General features: G+C 35.8%; 1 protein-coding gene across 4 annotated transcripts in view; it reads right to left on the bottom strand.

Moving 5' to 3' along the window:
• Positions 1-25,464, bottom strand: part of ZNF407 (zinc finger protein 407) — a 338,348-nt gene that overhangs the window by 295,462 nt on the left and 17,422 nt on the right. For 3 of the 4 annotated variants that reach the window (XM_027678430.1, XM_027678459.1, XM_027678450.1), the window contains exons 2-3: positions 12,620-17,440; positions 6,623-6,737 (exon numbers count right to left, since the gene is read on the bottom strand). In XM_027678430.1, the coding sequence (XP_027534231.1) occupies positions 6,623-6,737; positions 12,620-17,405 (4,901 nt within the window). In that variant the 5' untranslated portion in view covers positions 17,406-17,440. Of the gene's footprint in view, positions 1-6,622; positions 6,738-12,619; positions 17,441-20,703; positions 20,772-25,464 lie in introns of those variants that run through there. The other variant, XM_027678441.1, reaches the window with a different exon arrangement.

The following is a 25,464-nucleotide window of genomic DNA, read 5'->3' as shown; positions in this document are numbered from 1 at the left end:
TATTCATTGATAAAGATTAGGCTCAGTTATTTATCCTCCAAATTTCAAAGTAAAGTTAGTAAAACCAGCAAGGAAATTCATGGCTGAATAAGGATCTTGATGCAATTCCTATGCAGAAATGATTAAAACGAAAAATAAAACAAATGGAAGCCTTCTGAACTCTGGATATAAATCCAAACCATGCAACTCCAGCCTACTAACAAAACAGCCCAACTCGACCACAATTTTAAACAAGCAAACCTCTGTCCCTGTCAGTACCAACCACCCACACCAACAACTCCCAGGCTCCCTTCTTCTCATGGTCACCAGAACAGAGTTAACTTTTTTGCCATATCCTTCTGCCAACGGATGGCATTTTTTAACAATATCTTTCTCAACACTTCGCCCAGTCGTTCCAGACCATGGATGACAAGGACAGAAATCATTTTTTCAGCAGATATACTGAATTTTAGGACTGCCACTCACCACTAACTGTTAAACACCAGTTTTCACACCATCAGCCTGTTTCCCATTAGTCACAATGCCTGCCTTCTCAGAAAGGGCTCAAACCCTCCCTGCACAACCAGAGGATGTGTCCAGAGCGAGGTGCCTATGGCCTAACAGAAATGCACATATCTCGCACATCAGAGCAATCTACAGTAAAGTAAAAAATTAAAAATGCATGCCTGTAAAAGCAGTAGTTACACATGTCACATGTATCATAGTCACACCACTGTGCATCTTGATAATTACCATTTGGGAGTGCATTGAATTGGATTGCATGCAGTTGGGATATCAGTCTGAATCACTATCTCCAATTCAAATAAAAACATCCAGTCTCATGAGTCTGTCCCTTATATACCTTGTCTCTTCAGCAAGCACAGCTAAATCATTATTATAATCCCATTTAGCGTACAAATTGCTAAAAACACATTTTATTAAGTCAGAAAGTTGGTCTGACTTTTTTGTATCAATTGTAATAGCAGTCTTAAACAGAAGAGTCCTTCTACTGCCTGTGCGGGAGTCTCCCACTCATTTGCTTTAACTCTAGCCAACTCCATGGCAGACTTCCAGGCCAGGACAGTGTTGAACAACATGCCCTGGAATCCATACCAGTTGTTTAAAGATGCTGGGAGCTTTTCTGAATAAAAGTAAATTGCTTTCACTTCAAGTAGTTTTCTTAAATAGCAAAAAGAGAGACTCATAGTCTCATACTGAAGGTCAGGTTTGCAAATCTAATAAAATGACAGATAAGTGAACAAAAATTGGCAAGATAATATAACACATCTGTTACTTAACTCCATGTATTTTCCTAATGTTTTCTTATTAATTTTTTTTAAAGCATATGCAAGTTTGGAAAGCTGTTACGTAGGTTCACCCCATTTTAGTTTACTAAAGTAAATGTAGACACAAGTATATGATAGGACCAAATGGCAAAATGCAGATAGAGAAAGTAAGAATAGCTGGATCTGGAACAGTCAACTCACATGCAATTATCTCTGATCTAAACAGCTGCACCAAATATATACTTTTTGTTTGGACACATCTGTAGATATGATGTGTGTAATTAATTGTTCATTCAAAAATGCAATTTCATGATGCACTTGATTATTTAGGTATAAAACACTTTTAATTCTCAGAGGTGACTAAAAATAGTGATTTTAATTTATTCCTGCTGCCTACAATTACCCACAACCATGTATTTTTAAACATTTCCAGACTATAAAAATTACTAATTTTTGCCACTTGTGTTTATCTGCATTTAGACTTTGATTTGGATAAATTAAGCTCTCAAGTGTTCCTTGCTTTATGAAACTCTGCATGTTGTACACTTCAACACAAATAAATGACTTCTACCATTAGAGGTTTAAATAATGTAATGTATTTCATGCTCAGCCTGAAGCTGGATTCCAATGAAGTTGCTAATGCACGTAATGATTAAGTGTAACTCAAATACTAACTGTGTTGTTGAAAACATGACAGGCAATAATTTGGTCTATTATATTCTGCCATTTAATTCCCTAGTACAGACATTCTCTGACACGTTATGAAGCAATGATTTACAATTACTCAAGCTGCAAAGGTCAGAAAGTGACATTATAATCATCTACACAGAGATCCCTTCTAATGCACAAAAAAACTAGGTAATACCACACAAAAATAGTTTTACTAGAGTAGCAACTTTCTATTTCAGATTTCCCAAACTGCACAAATATAAATAATTAATTTACATTACAGTACATTAAGGCATTCTTGAAAATATAATGTTTTTCCTACTCCCACCAGTAAATTTATGAATAAGTCCTTTTTGCTGGTTAAAAGCAATCTTAAAAGTAGGCTTTCACTAAAAGTAGCCTGCAATTAATAGTAATCAGTTAAAAAATCTGAAAATCTAGAAGATTTTTTAGAACACAGCACACAGGAGTATAGCCAAATTTTTTTAATGCATCTGATCAAAGCACATCCTTATCTATAAAGAACAAAGATCTATTAGCCATTGTGCTCAATACAGGGTGAGTAATTTTCTTCAGACATTGTCAAAGCAACCAGTGTCACTAAAATACTAAACTTTATAAAAATCTCTGAACTACTCTTTAACAACAGCATTAACAACAGCAGCAGAAGTGAAGTTATTTCCATGCTTGGGACACAATAACTGTCCTCAAAGTTTATTTATACAAGGCTTTAAAAAATAACCGAATTTAGCAAAACGCTTGTTTAGCAGAACATCATATGATATTTTGAGAACTAACTGCGAAAAAGAGTTTCAAAGCAAATTGAGAACTAAGGAGCAGAAAGCAAAAAAAGATTAACACCTCCATCCACCAAAAGACCAAAACAAAGGAAAAAAAAAAAACAACAACAAAAAACTACAAGAAAGAACTACTGCAGTAAAATACAGAAAAAATCCAGCCTTTTCCACGCCCCTCCAAATTCCTTTGTGTCTATAATATTTTTGTTCTTAAAACACTTGACTGCTATATATGAAATACTATATGTGTAATAAACATAATAAAGACATTGCTACAAATGCCCTTTCAATTTGTAGGAAGGTGGAAAAAAATGTTCATATGCATGTTTTAAATACTGAAAATTTTCCTAAAAATCCAAACCTACCTTATACCTATCTTCCTCAGTCGATTTTTAAGAAGTCATAAAGGAGAAAAAAAAAAAAAAACAAAAGAAAGAAGCAGCCCATCTTACTTGAAACATATAACTACAACCCCAAAAATTCTGTTTCTGAAATCAAAGGCAAGAAAAAAGCAAAGGAATAGTAGACACATTTTTAAATCAAACATTGACTATAAATTCTGTTCAAAATCTCAGTTGCAGAACAATGCATTTTTCATGTTCTACCTAAGGCATAAAATTTGAAAAGTGCATGATAAGCCTTTTCACTGCATTTCACCAAGCAAATGAAACAAAAATTTTAAATGCTGGGCAACCAAGATTTTCTCATCTAACCCAGGTTATCAGCCAATTTTAGAGCCAGACTTTCAGAAATTCAATTCAAACTTGCAGCAGTTTGCTACCCATAGAAAACAGACACTACCCCTGAAATAATGGGATATATTTTACATCTATAGGTATGGAAAAGAAAACAATTAACATACATCTGCGATAAGGAAATGAGTAGCAGACGGTTTATTCCAAATGTTAAAACATTAGTAGTGTCCAATTTCTGTCATGTAGTTTCTCTGTGCAGCTGGAGAAAAACAAACCCTGAACTTCAATTAAAAAAAATAAAACAACACAGCAAAATTACTGCCTTCTTCAACAACTAAGTGAATTATATATTGTATACTTTGTAGCATGTAAATATGAGGATCATTTGGAAAATTGAGATATAGCAAACCCTTGCTAAAACAGCACAAAAAATACAGCTTTTTGCCTTTTTTTGTAAGACAAAAATTTCCAAATAATTTGTCTTTTAAAAAAGTGGTATTTCGAGATCACACTACACCATGATGTTGCACTGACATTTCACCTTTAAAATGTGCCCAAGTAGATTCAAAACAAAAATTGCGTTGAAACACAGTTTATCCTCACAACTAGCAGAGGGCTTATTACTATGAATCTAAAAGTCAGAGGATAGAATATTAACTACTGTAGAAAAGAAAACATAGTGCAGGACCTTCTGTTTGTGACAAAATTACAGAGTTAATGTTCCTGAAAGATCACTTCACCTTTTAAAGCATGATTTTTAAAAAGGTAAAATTTATAGCAATTAAAGCTAATGAAGAAATGCAGCATGAGCTGCTTATGTTCAGGAACTAATAGGTCCACTGAGCATTTCTAAGATTATTTAGCCATCAATGATAATGAATTGACATTGTCAGTGGTGTTAATGTACCAATGCTCTATAGTGCCAGTAATACGATAGCCAATCCTAGCAATTTTATTTTTTTTTATGTTGTTACTTAATTTTTTTAACCAACACACTTCCCAATCCTTTCAATTAAAAGAGCAGAAATACAGCACAGGCTATTAACACTTTTTTCTCCTCTGCCACATATAGATATGGCATATTCACTATATGGACTACGGTTCAAACTGCTGTGGTCATTCCTCCTTCAAATCCTGCTCAACTCTTCAGGACTGTTAGCTACAGTACAAGAATGTCTTTTCCAAATAAAACAGTGTTAGTGTACAATTGTTAAAATACATTTTTGGTGCACATTAAGTGAAATGTAATGATTATTTAAAGACGGACATAAATCAGATTTTTGTGAGCGCAGGGTATTGTGGTGTATGTCTCTTCAGCCCATTGTTTTGCCATACCTAAACAGCACATGTTGTTGATGAAAATTAGCAATACAATACTACACAGAAATGGAAAATGAGTACCTGCTTGGCTACCAGGTATGACATGTCAGCAACATACAGTAAGCAATCAGCTTAGGAAAGTGACTAACATTCCAATCCAAAGTTTAAATCATTCACACATGTTTTAATCTCTCTCTTGCATAACCATTGTGAATTGCAACTCAGAGTTGTATAATTTCTGAGCCAGATTCTGTCAGACATGTCAATCCTGAAGTGATAAAATGAGTTTTTGAAAAAATGAGGCACTGTGCCAAATCCTAATAATTTTAATTCTCTGTTTTAAAAAAGATACTGTATTAGTTAATTTGAGATTTATTTTACTTTTCCTCTCACAATGAAATAGTTAACTGATATGATGATTTTTCAGTTTAAGTTAAAAGAGAATTGAATAAAGAACGAATTCAAGTTTGTGAACAACTTCTAAAGAACAGAGCTTAGACTTAGCTGAACACTTCTGTGAATCTGCAGCTGTTAACTATCTCCTATGTCAAATTCTTGGCAATTCCTATAGCAGAGATAGTAAATAAATATTTTTAAAACAATATAAACTAGCCTACCATGTTCCTTTTACCCAGGCTGCAAAATAAGGAGTAGCACAAGTTATTCTACGATGGATATAGAGTGGACTTAAGAATTGGGCTTATACATTTTTATTTCTTGTTTCAAGACGTCAGCAATTAATTTTCTTAAGTGAGTAAACCCATCCAAAGTATCTCATAATGCTGCATGCAAAATTATTTGAAAAACAGAGAGATGAATCAGTGAAAATCACTCATCTGCATCTTCAGCTGAAGATACACTTGTCCTTTAAAATATGTAACTCACTTTGTCCTGCAGTAGATTGGTATACTAAGGCTAAAAAACCTCTCTAGCTGGATATTATCCCCAACATCACACCACACTTTTCATGTGTGCACTGCATCATCTAATTGAACCTGTGCTCCTCTACACATTAGCCATAAGACTGCTATAGCAGATTACATAGGTTTGAGTAAAATATTTTATTTGATGCATATATTAGTTAATTTCTTCAGCATAATAACATTAAAATATATTTTTAATCAGAACTAGGGTATTAAAATCCAACTTTGAATGTCCTATGATGTACCATATATGCCATGGCATTTTAAAACCTTTTAAACATTTCTGCTAAATTAATTAGTTTTGCATTAAGGACTCTCAATGCCTCCTATTAAATGCAACACATTTGAAGGACAATTAAACATTATGAACGATCCTTCTGAGGAAATAACGATTGTAAAAAGAAAAACAAGATTTTTTGGGTAACAAACAGGAACACAAGCATACATAAAAGACTTCAATTTATTTTAAGTCTTATGCCTGCAATATTTTAGATCCCTTTGTTTGAAAAACCTGTCTTCTGTTTTGTTTTCGTAAAGAATGAAAACCCTAATGGAGTCCAGAAATCTGTTAATGGTACTAAAATTATAACAGTATAGCAAAAGAAAAAAACCCACACAGTAAAGTCTATATTATATATTTTTTATGTCTTTAAATGGAATTTACAGTTCTCCCTGGCAATGTGAATGAACATCCTATAATTTAGTCAATTTACAGATTACAGGTTCAAATTGACCTTGTAGCCCATAAAATTGCTCATCTTCAGTGCAGGATTAGAAGTGGGAAAAGAATGTCATAACTGTATTTAAGGAATTTACCATAACAATGGAAAGGAGGATATGCATGCATAATTTTAGCCACTCTTGCTCACATCACAGTTTTCAACTCTGAAACAATGCATATCCTGCGCTCTTCTCCTGGTTAACCATGGTGGAGACTGTTTCAATTTACTCACCCACAGACATGACACTTGTATTCCCTCATCCCAAGGTGCCTCTTGACATGGTTTCTGGCGTCTCCGAGCTGAGCTGTTGCAAAGTGGCATATCTTGCACTTGAATGGCTTTGATCCTAAGTAAAATTTAGCATAAGATATGAGTTGAATTAGAATAAAATATCACCCACGGTTAAAGAAATAAAAAATCCTGAGAAAAAATAACCTTTTAAAAAGCCTATCCCACATTTAACCTGTTTGAGATTTTTGCCTAATAAAAAAAAGTATCTTGTACATAAATTTGTAACTCCTAGGACACAGACAGTATACACTATAAATTACTCACTCAAGTTTCCTAAAGTTCAACAACACAGAAAATACTCTCTTAACTTTTAATTTGTTCTTTTTCTTATCATTAAACACCGCACAAAATACAATAAATGAGGACAATATAGTAGGTAGATAACACTTCAACAAGATGGCAGAAGTTGTTCTACCCCTTTCCCCATTTCCAAATGGGGACCAGGTAATGGTCTTAAAGAGGCTTGGTATCGGTGTAAACTGCAAAATGCACTTGTTTTTTAAGCAAAGTAAAGTAATTTTACAAGTCTTCCGACTTTGAATAGATTTCACATTAGCATTGGTATTTCAGATTTGTTCTGTCACACACAGAAAATGATTCATCACCTAGCTATTGTAATGGCATGCAATGTATGAATATACAGTGGATAAAATATTATGCCTTTATGACTGTTTTATGGTCAAGAATTTATGATTATTCTGCAAACCAGAAGTATTGACATTTTGGCTATTATTTATTTCAAGAACAAACTTTAATATTAAATGTCTGCTGGAAACCAAAGAACTCTGAAATTATTTCTCCAAGGAAGAAGTATCAGCCTATTTCTTGTATCCCATCAGTTCAGAAAAAAATCAAATTATTTGTCTATCTTAATTAACAGTGATCCTCTCTCAAGATGGAAAAACTATTTTTTTACTGACATAGTTAAATTGGGCACATGTCAGTCTCCATGTTATTACACAGCAACACCATTCTAGTAGCACTTTACAATTTTCTGACCACTAAATCCTTAAATCAATAAATCAAAACCTTGGAATTGCAGTTAAAAGTAAGTACAATATGGTCACAGAGTCTTCATATTATGTTTAATATATGTTTTGAGAAGTACTTCTTCCAATACAGTTAAGCATAATATGAAATATGTGATCTTTAATAAATATACATAAAGAGTTCTGATAAGAAAAATGTTGCACTATATCATACTTGATCAATGAACCTTTTTGCTTTGCCCTTGAAAACAGAACATCCTCCAAGAATGCACTGGTGAAATTGAAGATCTTAGTAAAAATTTTTAGTCTTAAATTTCAATTTAATTCCCAAAAGCTAACGAAAAATGAAGCATTTAATTTTAATCTTCTAACTGAAATAAAAAAGTCAACAGTACTAAGCACTGGCAGACAAGGTTGAATATTTCACAGCTCAATGACAATGAAGCCAGATCTCTTAATACTTCCATTTCTACTGTTGGAAGGAGATGTAAAATATATTTAGCACCTCAATGGTTATATCTAGTCAGCTTTATATGTTTAAATGTCAAAAGCAGGTTCAGACTGCAGCTCACAGCAATCATATTCTATCCATCACTCTAAAAAAACCCCAGTTTATTTAAATGATCCTGATAAAACTAAATTAATCATTAATTTGGTGACATTTCAAATCAACACTGCATTCTACAAAGATATCCCTGCAAATAAAGAAAAACCTATCTTTGCATTAAAAGAATATTAAAAGTTGATGTTTAAACTTATGATCTTTAATTGCACAATTAATAACATCAAGACCACAGTTGGAGAGGATTTTTTTAAATCTATTGGTGTTTATACTGCTCTTTTTCTTATAGAATCCAAATACCATGTGGATTCAATCCTATGTTCCCTTAGTTTCTCTCCAACTGATTAAATTGTAAATTCGTCCCTCATTCTGTTACTGCAGGTGTCCCACAGGGCTTCCATGCAAGACCTTTGCTGTTTTCCATTTACATGACTCCTTTGTGTAGAACTTGAGTTAAGACCAATTGTGGCTATGGTGTGCTGACAATACAGAAATGTATTATTCTGTTGACTGCTCTCATCCAAAAACCACTGAGGCCTTGAAGGTTTTTGATTTTTTTTCCTCAGATCCAGAGCTGAATATCTGTTAACATCTCCATTTAAACTCCATGAAAATTCAAGTGCAGGCAAGCTCGTCAGTACTTATCACCTAAAATAAAAGGAGCATATCTCCCTTTTAGGTTGCTGGTGCCAAATTTGTTCCAGTATGTTCTTGAATGGAGTAACCCAAAATTTTATATCAAAAATGAAGACAGTAGACTAAGAGTTAAACTAACAGGGAAAAAATAAAATCTGTATTTGCCATAAAGCTATCTGAAACAATGTTGAAGCAATAAACCATTTCTTAGCCATACTTATCACAAACTTTCATAGTTCTCTTATGCTGTGTTAATGTCATATATTAGACTCACACTTAGCTTTTAGTTCTCAGAAAAATGATAAAAATACTTTCAATATAGCATCTTTTCAACCAAATTACGTTAAAAAAAAAAAAAACAAAACCAAACAAAACCAGGATTACTTTACCCACAACTTATGGCACAGAAAATAAGTGTACATTTTCTGATGGTAGCAGTAAACAATAAGACTCTTAACAAGAGAATTAGGGGAAAACCAAACCAACCAAGCAACAACAAACAAAACAAAACAAAACCACAACAGCAACAAAAAAGTAAAAACAATAAACCACCACCACACCAAACTGAAAATAAGACTAAATTTAAGAGTTCTAATCAGGCAGACACAAACCATGCTACTGTTTTATAACAAAAGACTCAAGTTCATATTCTTCACTTTACATTAGGACAATACAGACCCAAAGCTGTAAGAAAGAATTCACTGTCTCAGCTTTAAGCCAGCCAAAGGCAACATCGTTGCACCTGCAGGCATAGCCGTGTTCCTAGCTCAGGCCCAATACAAAGTGGGCAGAGCCACATGAAATATCATCGTACCATTTCCTCCTATGTTTAGGACATGGGAGTAAGATACCACACTTACATTGGACAAAACTGACATTAACGGAGAAATCTGACAAGAAAAGAAACAAAGATGATGTGGTTGCAGGTGATTTTTCCTCAGATGTTGATTGTTAATTAAGTTTATGGGACCTCCATCAATTGCGAACTAAAAAGTCTTCCACCTCTACTACTCCTTTTATTCTTCTTTACACTTCCTCATTTTCACTTGTCAACATTTGATGGACTTATTTGTTATGTCCTCTCTAGCAAAGCTTTCCTTTCATTTGCAATGCGAAAATCTCCTACGTTATTAAATGGTATTTTGAAACATTATTTTTCTATTAATGGAAATCATTAGTTGTATCTTTGTAAAACTTTCCCTTCCCTTCCCCCCACCAACCCAAACCATCACTAATTACTCAATTAAAAAAAAAGGCAAGGAGTTGGGCATGGCTACACACACATACACGCATATATATTTATGCACATGGAGATGCTGAAGAAAGATCTTTTTAAAAGCACATAATCAGAAAAATAAATGGGAAAATGTGCAGCCATCCTCCTATTATGTACCTGTTGTTACCCTTGAACAGATGAGAAACTGGAAATACTGTAATTTGCCTCATCAATGTTACAAGCCAGTGTATATACAGTTGGTGGAGTAGGTCATTTCCCTCTGCCACCACTTCCAATAACCTAAAAATATTTGTTTCTTATTAAACTGCATCCATTGTGATATAGATTGGAAGAAAGGGTTCTATAAGACACAAAGAAAACCACAAATATGAAAATACATATTAGAAGAGAAAGACTTCTTCCCATTAACTATTAATAAAAATCTCCGCATTACTATTTATGTGAATAAGCAAAGAATAACAAAAGCATTTCATTTAAGGGTGCAGTAAGAAAGAGGGCAGATAAAACTCCATTCTGTAACCCTTCTATACCTCTGCACGCACCACCAAAAAGTGACTTGCAAAATTAAACGTATTCTTTTACTGCTTTGCATATTTAGTGCTATCCGAAAGCACAATAAAAATATACTCCATGATAAGTCCTACACACAAGATGTTAAAAAGTACACTAACTTTTACTTAATGTTACAATCAATGATGTAACTTATGTAAGTAGGGTTGCTTTGTCATATATTGATAGTTACCTCACTTTCACATCCACATTAACTTGATTTTAAATGCAATTAATACATACAGTCAAGGAAGACTAATGGACTACATTCTGCACTTAACCTGGTGGACATTTTCAAATGGCACAAGTGACCAGTGCAAACCTATTTTGCATTGTAAACGACTAAATAAATCTTAATGGATTAAGAATGATCAGCTATCAACACACAAGGGAAATTAAGTGCTGAAATGCCTACATTGATTATTTTAAATTATTAGCCTTACTCTGTTCTTGAATTTGTATGCTTTTAGTGAGCTTTAACACATTTACAAGACTTATTGACTATAATTACAAGAGAATTCAAGTAATGGACACATCAATTATAAGCAACATGTCTTGACCAGACAGTTGCATAAAGAATTCTAAAGAGAGCTCCATTAGCATCCTCCCCCTTAGTTTTATTCAGTTTTATCTGCCGTAAGAGGGCATATTAAGGGCTTATACAGCTGTTCTGACCATGTGAACACAAGCATCCTTCTAAAGACTTAACACTGCATTCAAAGTTGGATATTAGCAGAAGCAATACAGATAACTATGTTATTGACAGGACAGAAGTAATGCTGAAAGTATTAAGTATGTGAGTTATTGGTATACATGAATACTGCAGTTATAGTAAAATACTTTGAAAGGTTTGAAATACAATGTCCATGTTCCCCAAGATTAATTTAAAGATTTGTTGTCCAGTCACGCCCTTGCCTTTTCATAAAAAAACCTTACAAAACTATTTTAGGATTATGTCAGGAATTACCATTCTTTTATGTTTCTTTTCTCATACCTTTTTGTTCTCTTCCTTGTAACCATGCACTAAGTTTCAAATACTGCATGAATTTAAACTATAGCTTCCATAATAAGCCATTATTTAAAAGTACAGTAAAATAAACCTTACAGTTTTAATGAAAATATGTTCATTGAAATGTGAATTTATTATTCAAATCCACTCATAAATTCAACCATGGAGACACCACTTGTCTAAGCAGAGCTCAGTGATTTAGAAAAGCTGTCTATTTAAAATAAAGAATGTATGGCAGGTTTATAGAAACATCGCACTGAATTTTTACATAAATTTAGAACTGCAGCTTATGCATTTTTCTACAGAAATGTTTTTAAATTTTCCACTTAAAATTAAACATAAAAATGAATTGAAAGTATGATCAGTGCAGAAACTAAATCAGATGCTATGTCCCTGTCCATCCCATCAGCACTGCACACCACCTTCCAAAAAGGATGACCAATTCCAATCCCTATAACTCATTTCTACAAAAACCTCTTGTTGCTTCTTATTGGTATTTATTTAGGAATGATGTAATATTAAATGTCTATCCTGAAACATTATGTAATGCTGAAAGTTTCATTGAATTGAAATTAAATAAACAATTTGGATATTAAACAAGTGCAAGGAAGAGAAAATTAGAAAGACCAACTAATTGTTCTCTCAAACATCACCACGTCATTACATAAATTTAAGAACCACTCAATGGTTACAATTTAGATTAAAAGGAAGAAAATCTCTCTATATGAAACAAAAAGCAGAAGGGTGACTGCACTTAAAATGTTCTTACATTTTCTGCCCTTTGATTATTGTATTTTCATACCCCTTTAGGTAATTTTGAATTTCATCAGGGGCTCATCAGGCAATACGAATGCCAGTTCATAAGAAATGTTAAAGAAATTAACAAGCAGAAAAAGAACAATGGCATAATTCACTCTCTTTGAAAGAGATCACTTGCAAAGAGAGTATTCCATACCTGTATGGGTACGGATGTGAGCTAGGAAGGCCATGGAATTGCTACTTCTACACATCTTCCCACAATACTTGCAGACATTGCCTTGGTTCTCTTCCCTCTCCCTGTTTATTTGCTCAGTGTCTTCCACAATGTATTTATTCACTTCGCGCAGCAGCTCTTCATGTTGCTCTTTGATGTGGAGAAACAAGCTCTGCTCCGAATCAAAGGGCTCTGTGCACTTCAAACACTTAAAGGTTGCGCCTCCTTCAGGCAGCTCCTCCACACTTGCCTGCTCATTTCGCAAGTGCCCAGCACTGGCCAAGTGCTGGTGAAGGTTGCTCTCTGTGTAAAATGATTTTCCGCAGAGTAAGCAATGAAAATGTTTTTCTTTTGAAGGATGTTTCATGGCTATGTGAACATTTAGTCCGCTCAAACCATCTGCTAGAAAACCACAGTCATCACAGCGAATACGTGTCGATTCCCCAAGGGAAATTCCTTCTGACTTCTTCTTTTTCCCACCACTTGGTGAAGTGTCTGTTTTCACAGTGAGCTCATTAGCTTTCACTGCACCCAGCACCTGTCCTTCTGCAGACTGGTCAGTGGCCTCCCCATCCTGATGACTTTTTAACCTTACTATAGAAGAATCAAACTTGCCAAAATTTTGTGTTGCCTTTCCTTTATCATCACCACTGATAATTGTTCCTAAAGCCTCATTACTACTTTCTTGCATGCCTTCAGCTGTTGAGCCATCTGCCTCCCAAACATTGTTATTTATAGTTACTTCAGCTTCATGTTGTGCTTCCATAAGGGCTTCTTCCTCCTCCCCAGTAGGATCCTCTCTGAAACTTCTGTCACCATCTAAACTATGTATATTTTGTACCATTTCTCCAATGTTTCCAGAAAAATTTGATTGCTCTACTGCACTACTTGTTTCTGGAAGACTTAGCATAAGTGGGTTATTTTTCTTCAGTGATTTTATTTTGAGACTGTCTTTGTTTCTACACTCTACTTCGGAGTTTTCGCTATTTTCTTCCAAGCTTTCCTCGCCTTTTCCTGAATTCAAGTTTGTGTTGCTTGATCTATTTTGATTTTCTGCAGTGCAATCATCATCTGAGTTAAGCAGCTCCTGGCCATGCTTCCTTTTCTGCACCTCACAAGTACCTGTTTCTTGAACTGATTCTTCCTTGGAAAGTGCAGCAACTTTATCTTTCTGAGGAGTTTGCTGGAATCCTTCACAAAAAAGGTTTTCTCCTCCATTTTTAGACTCCTCATGAAGTTCATCTCCTACTGCATTTTGGGAACTGACATCTTTAGGGGTTCCTGGAGATGTATTTTCATCTAAGACAGTACACTCAGTCAAGCTTTTACTCATATGATCACTTTGTGCTGCATCATTGGCACATTCTGTTTCACCTGAAACAGTTTTTGATTCTCCTGCAGTGTGACGATGCTCCTCTTGAGGCAAAGCAGTGCCTTCTTTAGCAATATTTGCTGTATTTGCTTCCTCCCCAGAAGAAGAACAAACATAAGATTCTCTTCTAATTTTATGTTTCTCTGTTGCTGCATGCCTAATCATCTCTCTGCGAGTAACAGCATAGTAGTCACAAGCCATGCAGTAGTATTCAAATTGTTTTGTATGTTTTCGCTTCACATGCAGCTCTAAAGAAGCAGCAGAATGAGCAATAAAGTTGCAGTGTACACACTTGTTGTCATTTGCACCCATTGTTCTTCGCTGGAATCTTGGGTCACCATCTTGAGCAACTGTTGCTGGTTCCAGAGGTACACATTGGTTTATATTTAATGGATTGACAGCAGGCTGCAAATCTGGTAGCCTACTGGCATTTATAACTTTTAGCTCAGTATCTCCTCGCTCAACTTCCTGATTATCTAAGACAGAATTTTCCAAATCTGGTGACTGGCCACCATCCTCAACATGTTCATACAAGGCAGGCGTAGGGCTGTTAACCTTCTTGATCATGGATTCAAAATTACCTCCTTCAGGGCTAACGATGATCTCCGAGTTCTGTTTTCCACATCCTTCTATTTCAACACGACTTTTGTGTTTTTTGGTTGCACAGTGGCGTTCCATATCTCCTTTGGTTACAGTATAATAATTGCAAACCTTACACAAATAACTGTACTGATGACTGTGCTTTCGCCTGATGTGAACAGTCAAATTTGTAACACTGGAGGCCAAGAGACCACAATGGGTACAGGTCCTAGAAATAGTGCCTTTCAGTTTTCCTCTTTTGGGTGCATTAGCTAAAACCAATTCATTTTCACCAATCCTTTGATCAAGTGGAACAACTTCCTTATTTCTTGATATGGTTTCTACAGAAGAGGATGAAACATGTATAATTTCTTTATCTAACTGAGTATTTCCACTCCCAGAAACGGAAGTATCCACCACTGGTTTAATACCGCCAACACCAACACAAACCTTTACAATACATTCTTCAAAACGTAGTCCAATGTTGTTTTTCCTGGCATTTTCAAGATGCTTGCTTCTTTTGATATGCTTCTCCATTCCTTCCTTACTCAGTGAGTAAAGATTACATGCTTTGCAAAGGAAGTGATACTCTTGTGCATGTCGGAGTTTTATGTGCCTTGTAAGAACTGTGGAAGATCTTGTCTTATAAAAACACTTTTTACATTGAAATTGGGTTTTATTCAGAACAGAATGCTTTAGTTCATTTCTATGACTTATGAAGGAAGAGTCTGGAGTTTTTGCTTGCATTGATACTTCCATTTCACTCGCAAGTCTTTGGCTATTGTTTGATACTGCGTCAGTGTAAGTTACCGCTTGCAAGGTCTGATCACTGTTACTCAATGGAGTAGCTTGCTGAAATAATGAACCATTATGTTTCTCATTTTTTTGATGATTTATCAGCTCTTCTTCCAATTGAAAAAAAAGAATGCAAGTTGGACAACTATGGGACATATTATGCACTTCACTCATATGGCTTTGAAGGTTGATCACATTCAAGGTGCTAAATGAACAGAGCTGACAATCAAAGCTACAATCACCCATCTGGTGTTTACTGTCCTGACAGTGCTGCTTCATGTCTTCCCTGACTCCAGATGAATAGCTACACATCTGACAATTAAACTGGACCCTTTCTGTATGAAGCTTCGCAACATGAGTTTCCAAACTTCCTCTGTTCTGAAAAACATGACCACAATCCGTACAAGTATGAAGAGAACCATGATCAGCAGTAAGTTTAACATCAGAATCTTTAGCATCTGCAGTGCTAGAAGAAAGGGTATTTGGCTTATCTTCAGTAAGATCTTGAATTTCTGCAGTAGGATTGCAATTACTTTTAGCATCCGCTTCTAATTCTGTATGTGACATAGGGCTTGAATCACCAGGTTTAAGTTGTGTGCTGGAAATATGCTGTATGTGTACTCTCCGAGTTTCAGACTTGTCTCTCTTACTATTACCCAACAAGCTGTACCTTCTTTTAACCTGCCTTTTTAATCTGAAAGACCTACTCTGTCCAAATGGAGACCTTAACAGGAAAACATTTCTTTTATGTTTCAGTCTATTAAATCTCCTTGTCCTGTGTAAACTGTCAAGTAGCTTTTTGGTAGTTAGAGGAAATTCTGTTTTCTGCAAGATATTTTCTGATGGTCCCGGTATTTCTAGTTTTTCAGTATGAACTTCATCATTTCCTCGTATACCAGAAGAAAGCAATGTTTCTTCTGTCATAGTATCTGTTTTTTCAGTGGGAGTATTTGAAGATGGTATCATTTCAACAAGTTCACTGCCATCATTTTGTTTAGGCAAGCTTACTTTTGAGCCTTTCAGTGTAGTGCAAACACTTAATTCTTTTGCCTCAGCAGTTCTTGTCTTTAATTTATTGGTCCCAAGTTTTGCTCTGACTCTCCTGTCTTTGGTTGCAGTAGACTGTTGGTTTTTAAAGGATTTTTTTGTCAATATCTGTACAAAACCTCCCCGTGCAGCAAGATTTTGGCGTCGAAGATGAGTCTTGCCAAGGAAATGAGAATTCAGGAGACTCTCTTCAGCACTCTGAAAACCACAAAGTTCACAACAAAAGATCTTGGATTTCTCATGTCGCTTAACATGCATATGCACTGAACCACGTTCATCTATGCAACTGCCATGAGGGCATATTTGTTCTTTTGATGGTTTAGAGAGGCTTTCTAAATGTTTATGTTTTTCCATATCAGAGGAGGAAGGTAAACCCTCATCACTTATTTTGCCTTTAAGATCTTTGTCTATGTTTCCAACTGTACAGACACCACTGATTTCTTCTGAAGAAGAAAACTTATTAGGAACAGTAGCTGATATCTCTTGCGAATGTTTATTTTCCTTGTGAATGGAATCATCATCAGCACATCTGAAATCGTAATGCAGGCACAGGATATCTGAATTAAGTATGTCACTACCCAGACAACTGGTGACTCCTTCCTTCTTTACAGCTCCAGCTATCATACTATCCACTTCTCCAGCTAAAACTTTTTGTAATTTCCTTCCACTATCTTTCATGTCTTCTGAAGAACTCTGCTTTCTTTTTCTGGAGACATTTTCAGGCTTGTCTGCTTCAACAACATCCAGGTTTGGTGATCCTGACAGCGCTCTTTTGTTTGTGCCATTCTCTTTTCCTTTCTTTTCAAGGTCCCCGAACACTTCATCTGATAGAAACCTTGTTTTCTGCTGAGATGAAGAGTCACATCCAGCATTTTCTCCTGATGTATTTCTGGAGGATTCTCCTGTCAACTCAACTTGTAAATTCTCATCAACATCATCTCTCTTCTTATTTTCCTCCTCATCCATCCTTAACATTGATATTATCAATTGTAGATCATTTGGCTTTGTACCTACAAAACAAAATAGTTATTATTAGTCTTTTATGCACAATCAAAAGTTAAAAAAACTCCTGCAGTATAGAAAATTAAAATCATGGCAGAAAGAAAGATACAAGGCTACATTTTCAGCATGGTATCTAAACCACCTTCTAGGCACTTGGTTACAGGGCTCTCACTGTGATGAGCACCATGTCAGCAAGCACCAGATTCAATAGTTTTTGTGTAATCAAGTAATCTATTACATACTTAAACTTGAGCAGACAAGCCTGACCTTGTTTCTGGAAGCATATTTAGCGCACAAAATACTAAAAGCTTTCAGGGAATTGGTCATGGAATGTTTAACTGTTCCTGAACTAGAAATGCAGGTTCCCAAATTTAAAAGCTCCAAGGAGGAAATAACCATGACTTATAACAATCACACAACAACAATCAAAACAAAGTCAACATAAATGTTAAACATTGTAAGTATGCAGTTCGCTTTCCTTCCTTGGCTTAGATTACCTGCTGAAGAGGGAAAACACAAATAGAGCCATGTTCTAAAAGATTATGCCCCAAGTATCATCCCATCATTCCTATAATACCCTGTAAAATTTCATTTCCCAACTGTGGAGGAAGGAGGAGGAGGAAAAAAAGTCATGAAATAGCAGTGCAGAAAAGCGCAGTACCTTTGAAACCCAGCACAAACTCCAGCAATCCAAATCCAGCTACCAAAAGCTTTGGCTCAACTGTCCAGTGTGACCTTCCTGTTCCCAAAAAGATGTCACCACTAGAAAACTGATGCTACCAACACAGTTTATAAGAGGGATGGGGGTGGGAAATCAAATCTTGACATTTATTACCTTTTCATTTTGATATGAAGCAACTGAGAATTGAAAATGCATTTCATTTTAACAGATGATTAAATACTAAATGTTTATCTATGTGCTTTACACTATGATTTAAACATCAATTTGCTGCAGATCCAAGTATTCAGTTTTTTGTTCAGTTACTCATTGAATGAGGCCATGACCACAACTGTAAGTACTTCCTGACAAGATTAAGTAATTGCAATGTTGATACAGATAACGTAGGGTACAAAAACCCATTCAAGTACATGCTAAAAAAAATAATTATGCTTAATTTTGAGGACAAAGTAAGAAAGGATTAAACTGAGAAAATACATTCAAATTAGTTGGACGAGGGAAGTAAAAAAGTGTTTTTCTGCTTAAGAATAATTTATGGAAGGCCCCTAAGGAATTGAGTGCACATTAGTTGAATACATTGAACAGTTTTTCAACTGTAGGTTGCTCATTGAGCTAAAGCACTGACCAAACCCATACCAAGCTAGTTATACCTAAATAACAAGAGAATAACCATCCCCAGATCACAATAGCCTTTTGGAGGATCAAAATATTGCTCCTCTAACTGTAGTTTTCTGATTTTTATACACTATTATTTTTCTTTGTTCACTAAACTATGAGAGGAATTATCACAATTAGTAAGAATTAAAACAGTCAGATATATATTCTCAGCTCGTATAAGTCAGCATATTGTACGCTCAAAAACACTACAGCAATTAATAGCAGGACCAGAGAAGCTTCTGAAGTGCAAGCTTACCCCAAAAAGGTTTATGAGCACTGTTTGGGATACAGAAAAAAGACTGGATTAAAATTATGTTGTTTAACTGCAGTACGAGTTTATTTATATAACTTGCAAAATATCAAGTTATTTCAGTGATCAGTGTCACAAGTTCATGCTTAAATGTTTGCACACAGCAAAGAGTCCCTTCCCTCGCTGCACTTCCACAGCAGGTTCCCACCCCACCACTGAGACCTGGCTACTCTTCCCTTCCTTGCATGGCCTGGGGAAGAACAGCAGCTTTTTCTTTGCTGTGACAATTTGCAATCTCAAACCAATTCTCCATCTTCTTTATAAGATACTTTCCTCTAAGACCATAAGATTTATCAGAAAACCTGTCCAGCAGTGAACTAGTACTGATGTTGAACACTTCCACTATTAAAGGTTGTATCAGGGTAATTAGAGGTTTCTCCATCAACAAAAGTGTGGCCTTTTCTGCCACTCCCATGCAAATTCAGCTCACCTCCACCAGCCACTCACACATCTAAAAAACACGGTTGATTATGTGCATACAGTCTCTGCAGGTTTAGCCTGGTTTCTTGGCATTTTTTCACAAACTCTTCAATAGAAGTTCATCCTGCTTTGTGCTCAGATCGCAATCTCAGTTGTGGTGTCCAGTCTGTCTTCCACTCAACTGTATTGCATCAATTATGGATTTTTCAAGTGCTTAGGAAAAAAAAATGTATTTCCTCTATTTTATCTTTGTAAACCATTTGTAGTCAGAACTACAAACTAGTTGCTAGACAAGTGAAAAATGCAAAACATAAGTCTCATAGGTGCTGCCAATAACTTCAGGATGAAATTAAAATAGTCACATATGTAATACAAATATGCTAAGGAGCCTTACACCCCAGACTTCTTGCCTAATTCTCCCAATTCTCCAAGTTATCAGTGAATGGAGACAATTATCTCTGCCTTCATTTCATGACAAACTCCTAGCAGGCAGACCACGGATGGGCTCTGTTCCATTTATAGGCAGTACTCCTAATGAAGTCAACTGTGTCACATCTACCCCCACAACTAGTAGGCATTATCAAGGCTCCTCAGCTGCACAGCAGGCTAGGTGTGGCAACAATTAATGATACACCTTTACCAATTTCATAGCTACCTCACATCTGAGTTTCTGCACACCCTTCCCAGACTTAGATTTGCCTCTGTCCCACCTCCATATAATGTGTGTCATAATATCACAGTGTGGGAGCCTGCACCTGCAAGAAGCCATAATCCAGAAAGAATTCTCTATGAAAGAAAACAACAATGGTTGCTGCTGTAAAATTACCTCTATATTAGTTAATCTAAGGAATTAAATAGCCTCCAATTTCTATTAGCTCTCTCTTAAAGTTGCCTTTAGGACAAAAGTACATCTGAGATAGACACTTAACGGCTACTGTCACTACTTTTGCTGGTACCATAGTCAGCAATTTGTTCCACATCTCACACAAGATCTAGACCACAGCACTGAACCATGTCTCCGTTTCTTGCCGCTGCAATCTTTGCTTAGTTAAGACTGCTGCGCCTCTAACACAATTTCAGAAGCACATACTTCAGCTTCTTTGATGGCAAAGTTGTGCCTCACACCCAAAGGGAGCTGTGGGCTCCTTCCTGCATGGATTTATTGCATGAACGATTATCACTAGTTGAAAAAGCATTCAACATACCATAAGCCTCCTGTAGGCAAAAGGAGCCATCCTCTGCTGTAAGCTTCTCTCCCAAAAGCCTCTTCCCAGATTTGCCACCAAGGCAGGAGGACAATGGCAAAGAACAAAGTGGTCATAAATCTGGGTGGTCCTAATCCTCTGCTTGCCTAAGCCAATTCACCTCTGCTCTCATCAAAGCCACCACACTAATTAAGGGCTAGGCTGCAGTTGGTATTATATATATATATATAATGGTGTAATATAGAGGAACCAATGCAGTACAGAAGGCATCAACAGCACTCAAAGTCTGCACAGTCGCAGTGACCGCATACAGTTAAATGGGTTTCTTTTTACAAAATTAATCTTGGATCAAACCTGAGTCTGGCACAGGGATCATCATCACAAGCGAAGAACCAGCATCTGGAATTTCATTAAATTAATCTAAGAACACACTCTAGATGTAACAAGTAACCCCCTGCAGCCACAGCAGCTTAAGCACATGCTTAAGTCTAACTCCTACTTATTAGGATGACTGAGTAAGCCTTTTCATAGCAATGTAATGCTAGCAAACTTGTACAGCAGCAGGAGTAGGGAAGCATACCTCTTGAACTACCTTATTCATGGACCAACAAGACTAAAAACAATGCAAGATGCAAGCTCTCATCTTCTAAAGCATCATCTGGTTACATTTTTACAAGTAACAAGTACCTAAAGTGCAAGGATACATAATCACTTAATGTATTGCATAAATAAACCAGGAAGGATTTATATAGGGTCCAAAACTGCAATGATGGCATTGCCAGGTACAACACAGCAGAAGACCAGAGCACAGGATCAAACCCAAGCTAAGCAGACAGCAGCCAAATCTTCAGGATTTCCATAGTTTAAAAGCCAGTTCTGTCAAACAGCACTCTCTTAACATGGTATTCGATGTTCAAAATGAAGCTGTTCTAACTCAAAAGTGGGTTGACTTTTTGTAACATAAATCTTTTGTTAATGTTCATATAAATCAAGTATAGCTGAACAGATTCTTAAAAGATATGACCAAAAATTAATTTGCCACATTAGCTTCAGGTTAACAAATTCTTCTGCTTGGAGACAGTCATACATTACCTAATGCATTTTAAGGTTCTTTGCAGCACACTGCTGTTCCTGAGTTTTGGAAAGAAACCTGTTGTGACCTCAAAATTTTTGTGCAGAAAAAGCTGAGCTCAGTAATTCTACTGGAAATAGGCACTATAACATAATGCTTTTCTTCAGTAAGATTCTAAATATCCGAAAGAAGTGAAACATGTTTTTAAGATCTTCAAAAGCAAAATGTTTATGTTACGTATATTGCATTTGCATAGTCCAAATATCCAAATCTTTACCGAATATATTAGGAAACACACATTCTTAAATTGCAAGTACATAATACACGGTAATTTGGCTATGTTACATAAACCAATATAGCTAAAGATCCTCCTCTTTCATCCCATGGGATTTCCAAATCATCAGAATCATGGAGCTTTTGTTTCAATACTTAAAGTAATTTAAAAGATACCCCACAGTCAAAATTCGGCACCATCTCACTACCTGTAAAGAAGAAAATACAAAAAAAATTCAAAAAATAGCACTTCTTGAGCTGCCACCACCATTTTTTACCTGATAACAATGCAGATTTTGTATTCTTTGTGCAAAGCTTTTTTGTATATTGATATAGTGTCTGCTACAGTTCTATACACAAGCATCAGTCATTTGTGGACAGAAGCTCTTTTCTGTGATGGAAGTAGAGAGCATTTTAGTTGAATGTTCTAATTTTTTTCTGCTGGTCCAAAAAACCAATATATGATGTCTCTATACCAAAAGGTAGAGACAGTGCAGTTCAGCTTTTCAATGTAAGACTTGCTTTGCCCTAATCCTCAAATGAAATTTAGAAAGTAGTAATCTTAAATTAAGATCAAAAGGACAAATAATTTAGTGATCATCCATAAACCTGTATTAAACTACAGAATTCCTTAACTTGATGCTCAATACAATTTTATTTACTTCTCTTTTTGGTCACATGCCAAGGGGTAGGGATGTGTACAGAAGAATCCAAAGAGAGTACATTTACAAGTACTAAACTCTACTTCCTTTTTTTATTATTATTTGTTATGCTAATCCCAAAGCACTTCTCAGTCACAGTATTATTGTCTCCAAGTATTCAATGCCCAATCTGCAGTGTTTGTAAAGGATGTGACATATGGAAAACAGTTTCATTTTTTTCCAGTAAAAATTCTCCTTTTCAATTAATTCTTTCAATGAAATCATAGATACAATGAAGCAAAATCATTTTAATAAGTTCCTTAAGTAGCCTGCACAAAACTGAATGTGAATTCATCTCAACATACAACCTCTGTGTCAAATAAGCATCTTCTCAGGGGCACAACATCCTTCCTAAATCAAATCATGCATCTGTCTCATGGCCTTACAAAGTTACCTCACTCCCTTCAGAGAGACTAATCCAAGCTAAGTCTCCTCAATAATGGAATACAGGAGACAGTACAGTTGTTGGTTCAAATGGAACAAAGATCACCATTTTCTGAGGAGTATTTGATACTATCCATTACGAATATTTGTTTTCCCTTGCAGCTCAAAAATGCTGGAACTTTGAGCTTTGCATCATTAGCCTGCTTTCTATGTAAAGCCACTCCTTTCCCTAGGACAGCAAAATCACCACAGGAGACTTCCAAACAAGCTGCAGACTCCCAAGACTAAAGAATTCGAAATTTCAACATAGATCTATCCACAAAAGTTCAAGTAACAAAATAAAAAGCCCCCTGATAGTCATCACCTGTGTATCACCAAAAATGGCGAGTTATCTGCACCCATTAACTTCATTTCCTCAGAGCCACCAGAAAGAACTCTAAAAGCATCATGGGGAAACACACCCTGCTATACTGCTCACATCCTGCTTGCTTCTGCTCCAAACCACTCAAAGTCCTTCCCAGTGGGCAGAAATTGGCAACGTAAAGGAAGTTCTTGTGAATTCCTGGCATAAGGAACATATTCTTTAATTCATAACAAAAAACAAAAAACAAAAATATTAAAAGGGAAGGCTCCCTAGTTGGTCATCCACTCATTTCAGAAAGAGCCAAATACTGCTAAATGCAGCAGTCACCATTGACTAGATCAGCTTTGAAGAGGAAGTCAAAAAAGACAGACATGGATATACATTCATTTCAAGTGCTGTCAGAATCAATAGGCATGTATATCCAAGACAGAGAAGGAGAGGATATGCACTAGTATCTCCTCAAAATTGTTAAGTAACCTCCAGATTTTCAAATTTTGAAAATTTAAAAAGGTCCACTTCTTTTGAATTTTAAATTCAAAGAATTCCGCCTGTTTCCAGAGCAGGGTATACATATAACAATAGCAATAAAAATATTCAATACAAACTTCTGAGGATCCAAGAAAGACCGCATTCATATAGCACTGTGACATTTATTTATGAAAAGGACTTTATAAGTATTTACTTTAGAGAGTTCATCAGGTCCAGGAAAGAAACTCCCAGGAAAGAAATATTCATTTTTCACATACGGTAATAAGTCTTGCAGTTTGTGGGAATTTTCCAAGTGACATGGTTTCATGTAAGATGCAATTCTCACCAACTACACCAATTAAAACTAGAGAGAAGCAAAAAGTAAAATGCAAATTGAATCCCTTTCTACTGTTGGCTGTAGTACCCTCCCACATGCAGTGGACCATACTGGAATTATCAGAGAAAATACATAGGCACTATCATTGCCACCTGAAAAAAAAGTTGGAAGTCTTAACTTCTTCCTGCACTTTGGCAGCAAAAGATAAAAGAAAGCTGAAATTGCTGCTACTTGCAAACTTTTACTCCAGAAAATTTTGCCCTAGAAAACTGCTCCTAGATGCCCTGACTCTTTTTTCCTTTAAGACATAAGGTGTATGAATTTCCTTGGAGGCTATTCTGGTGTTTAATATTTGTGAAGACTTACCAAATTTCCATCAAACGCTGCTCAAAATTAAAACCAAAAGACAAAAAAGGATGGCTTTGTTGGCCCCTTGTTTAATACTACCATAATACACAGAAAACAACAAGAGGCCTCCATCATCACAGCCTGGAACACATTTGTCTACTAACTCAGCTTGAGCAGGCTGAAAAGGGTGAAAGGGCCAACACAGATGGCCAGCTCTCTGCTCACTGAGAACCAAGAACCCTTATTTTGAGCTGAAGAAGTAAAAACTAGAAGAAACTGCAAGTTTTTTCTTCCAGGGAAGAAAGAAAAAAAAATTAAGGTAGGTTGTATTAATTAAGGTATTAATAAAGGAAGGATTAAATTAATTAATGTAAGTGTGCCAAAAATTCACAGTTAAATAAAATAAGTATTGAATTTTTAAAAAATTTTAAAAATAGCAAAACCAAACACTTTCAGTGTGAAATCAGGACACAAAAACTGTAGAAAAAGACATCAAGGGAAGAAGATGGCAGAAAGTGGAAAGGGAAATTTAAAATGTTTTAAATACTTGTATTTTCTATCTAATTTTAATTGCCTTGCCTGTAGCTCTTTAATAACATTCTACGAAGGCAAATCTGGCCCACATGGTTTAGCTTACTGTATTTATCACCATGTAAATTACTGGGGAAGGAATGTGTGTAGTAATCTGAGTATATATGCACATGCTTCTCAGTGTTGTGCATCCTGTTTTCCTCATCTGCTGCCTATTCAAGAAGTTCGGTTGAAAGCTGTGTGCCTTTTTCCATGAACAGGTAACATAAAGACTTTGGTTTTT

This window comes from Neopelma chrysocephalum, unplaced genomic scaffold, assembly GCF_003984885.1.
Source record: "Neopelma chrysocephalum unplaced genomic scaffold, ASM398488v2 Primary Assembly neopelma1_22b, whole genome shotgun sequence".
Taxonomy (NCBI): domain Eukaryota; kingdom Metazoa; phylum Chordata; class Aves; order Passeriformes; family Pipridae; genus Neopelma; species Neopelma chrysocephalum.
This window is presented reverse-complemented; position numbering and strand designations above follow the sequence as displayed.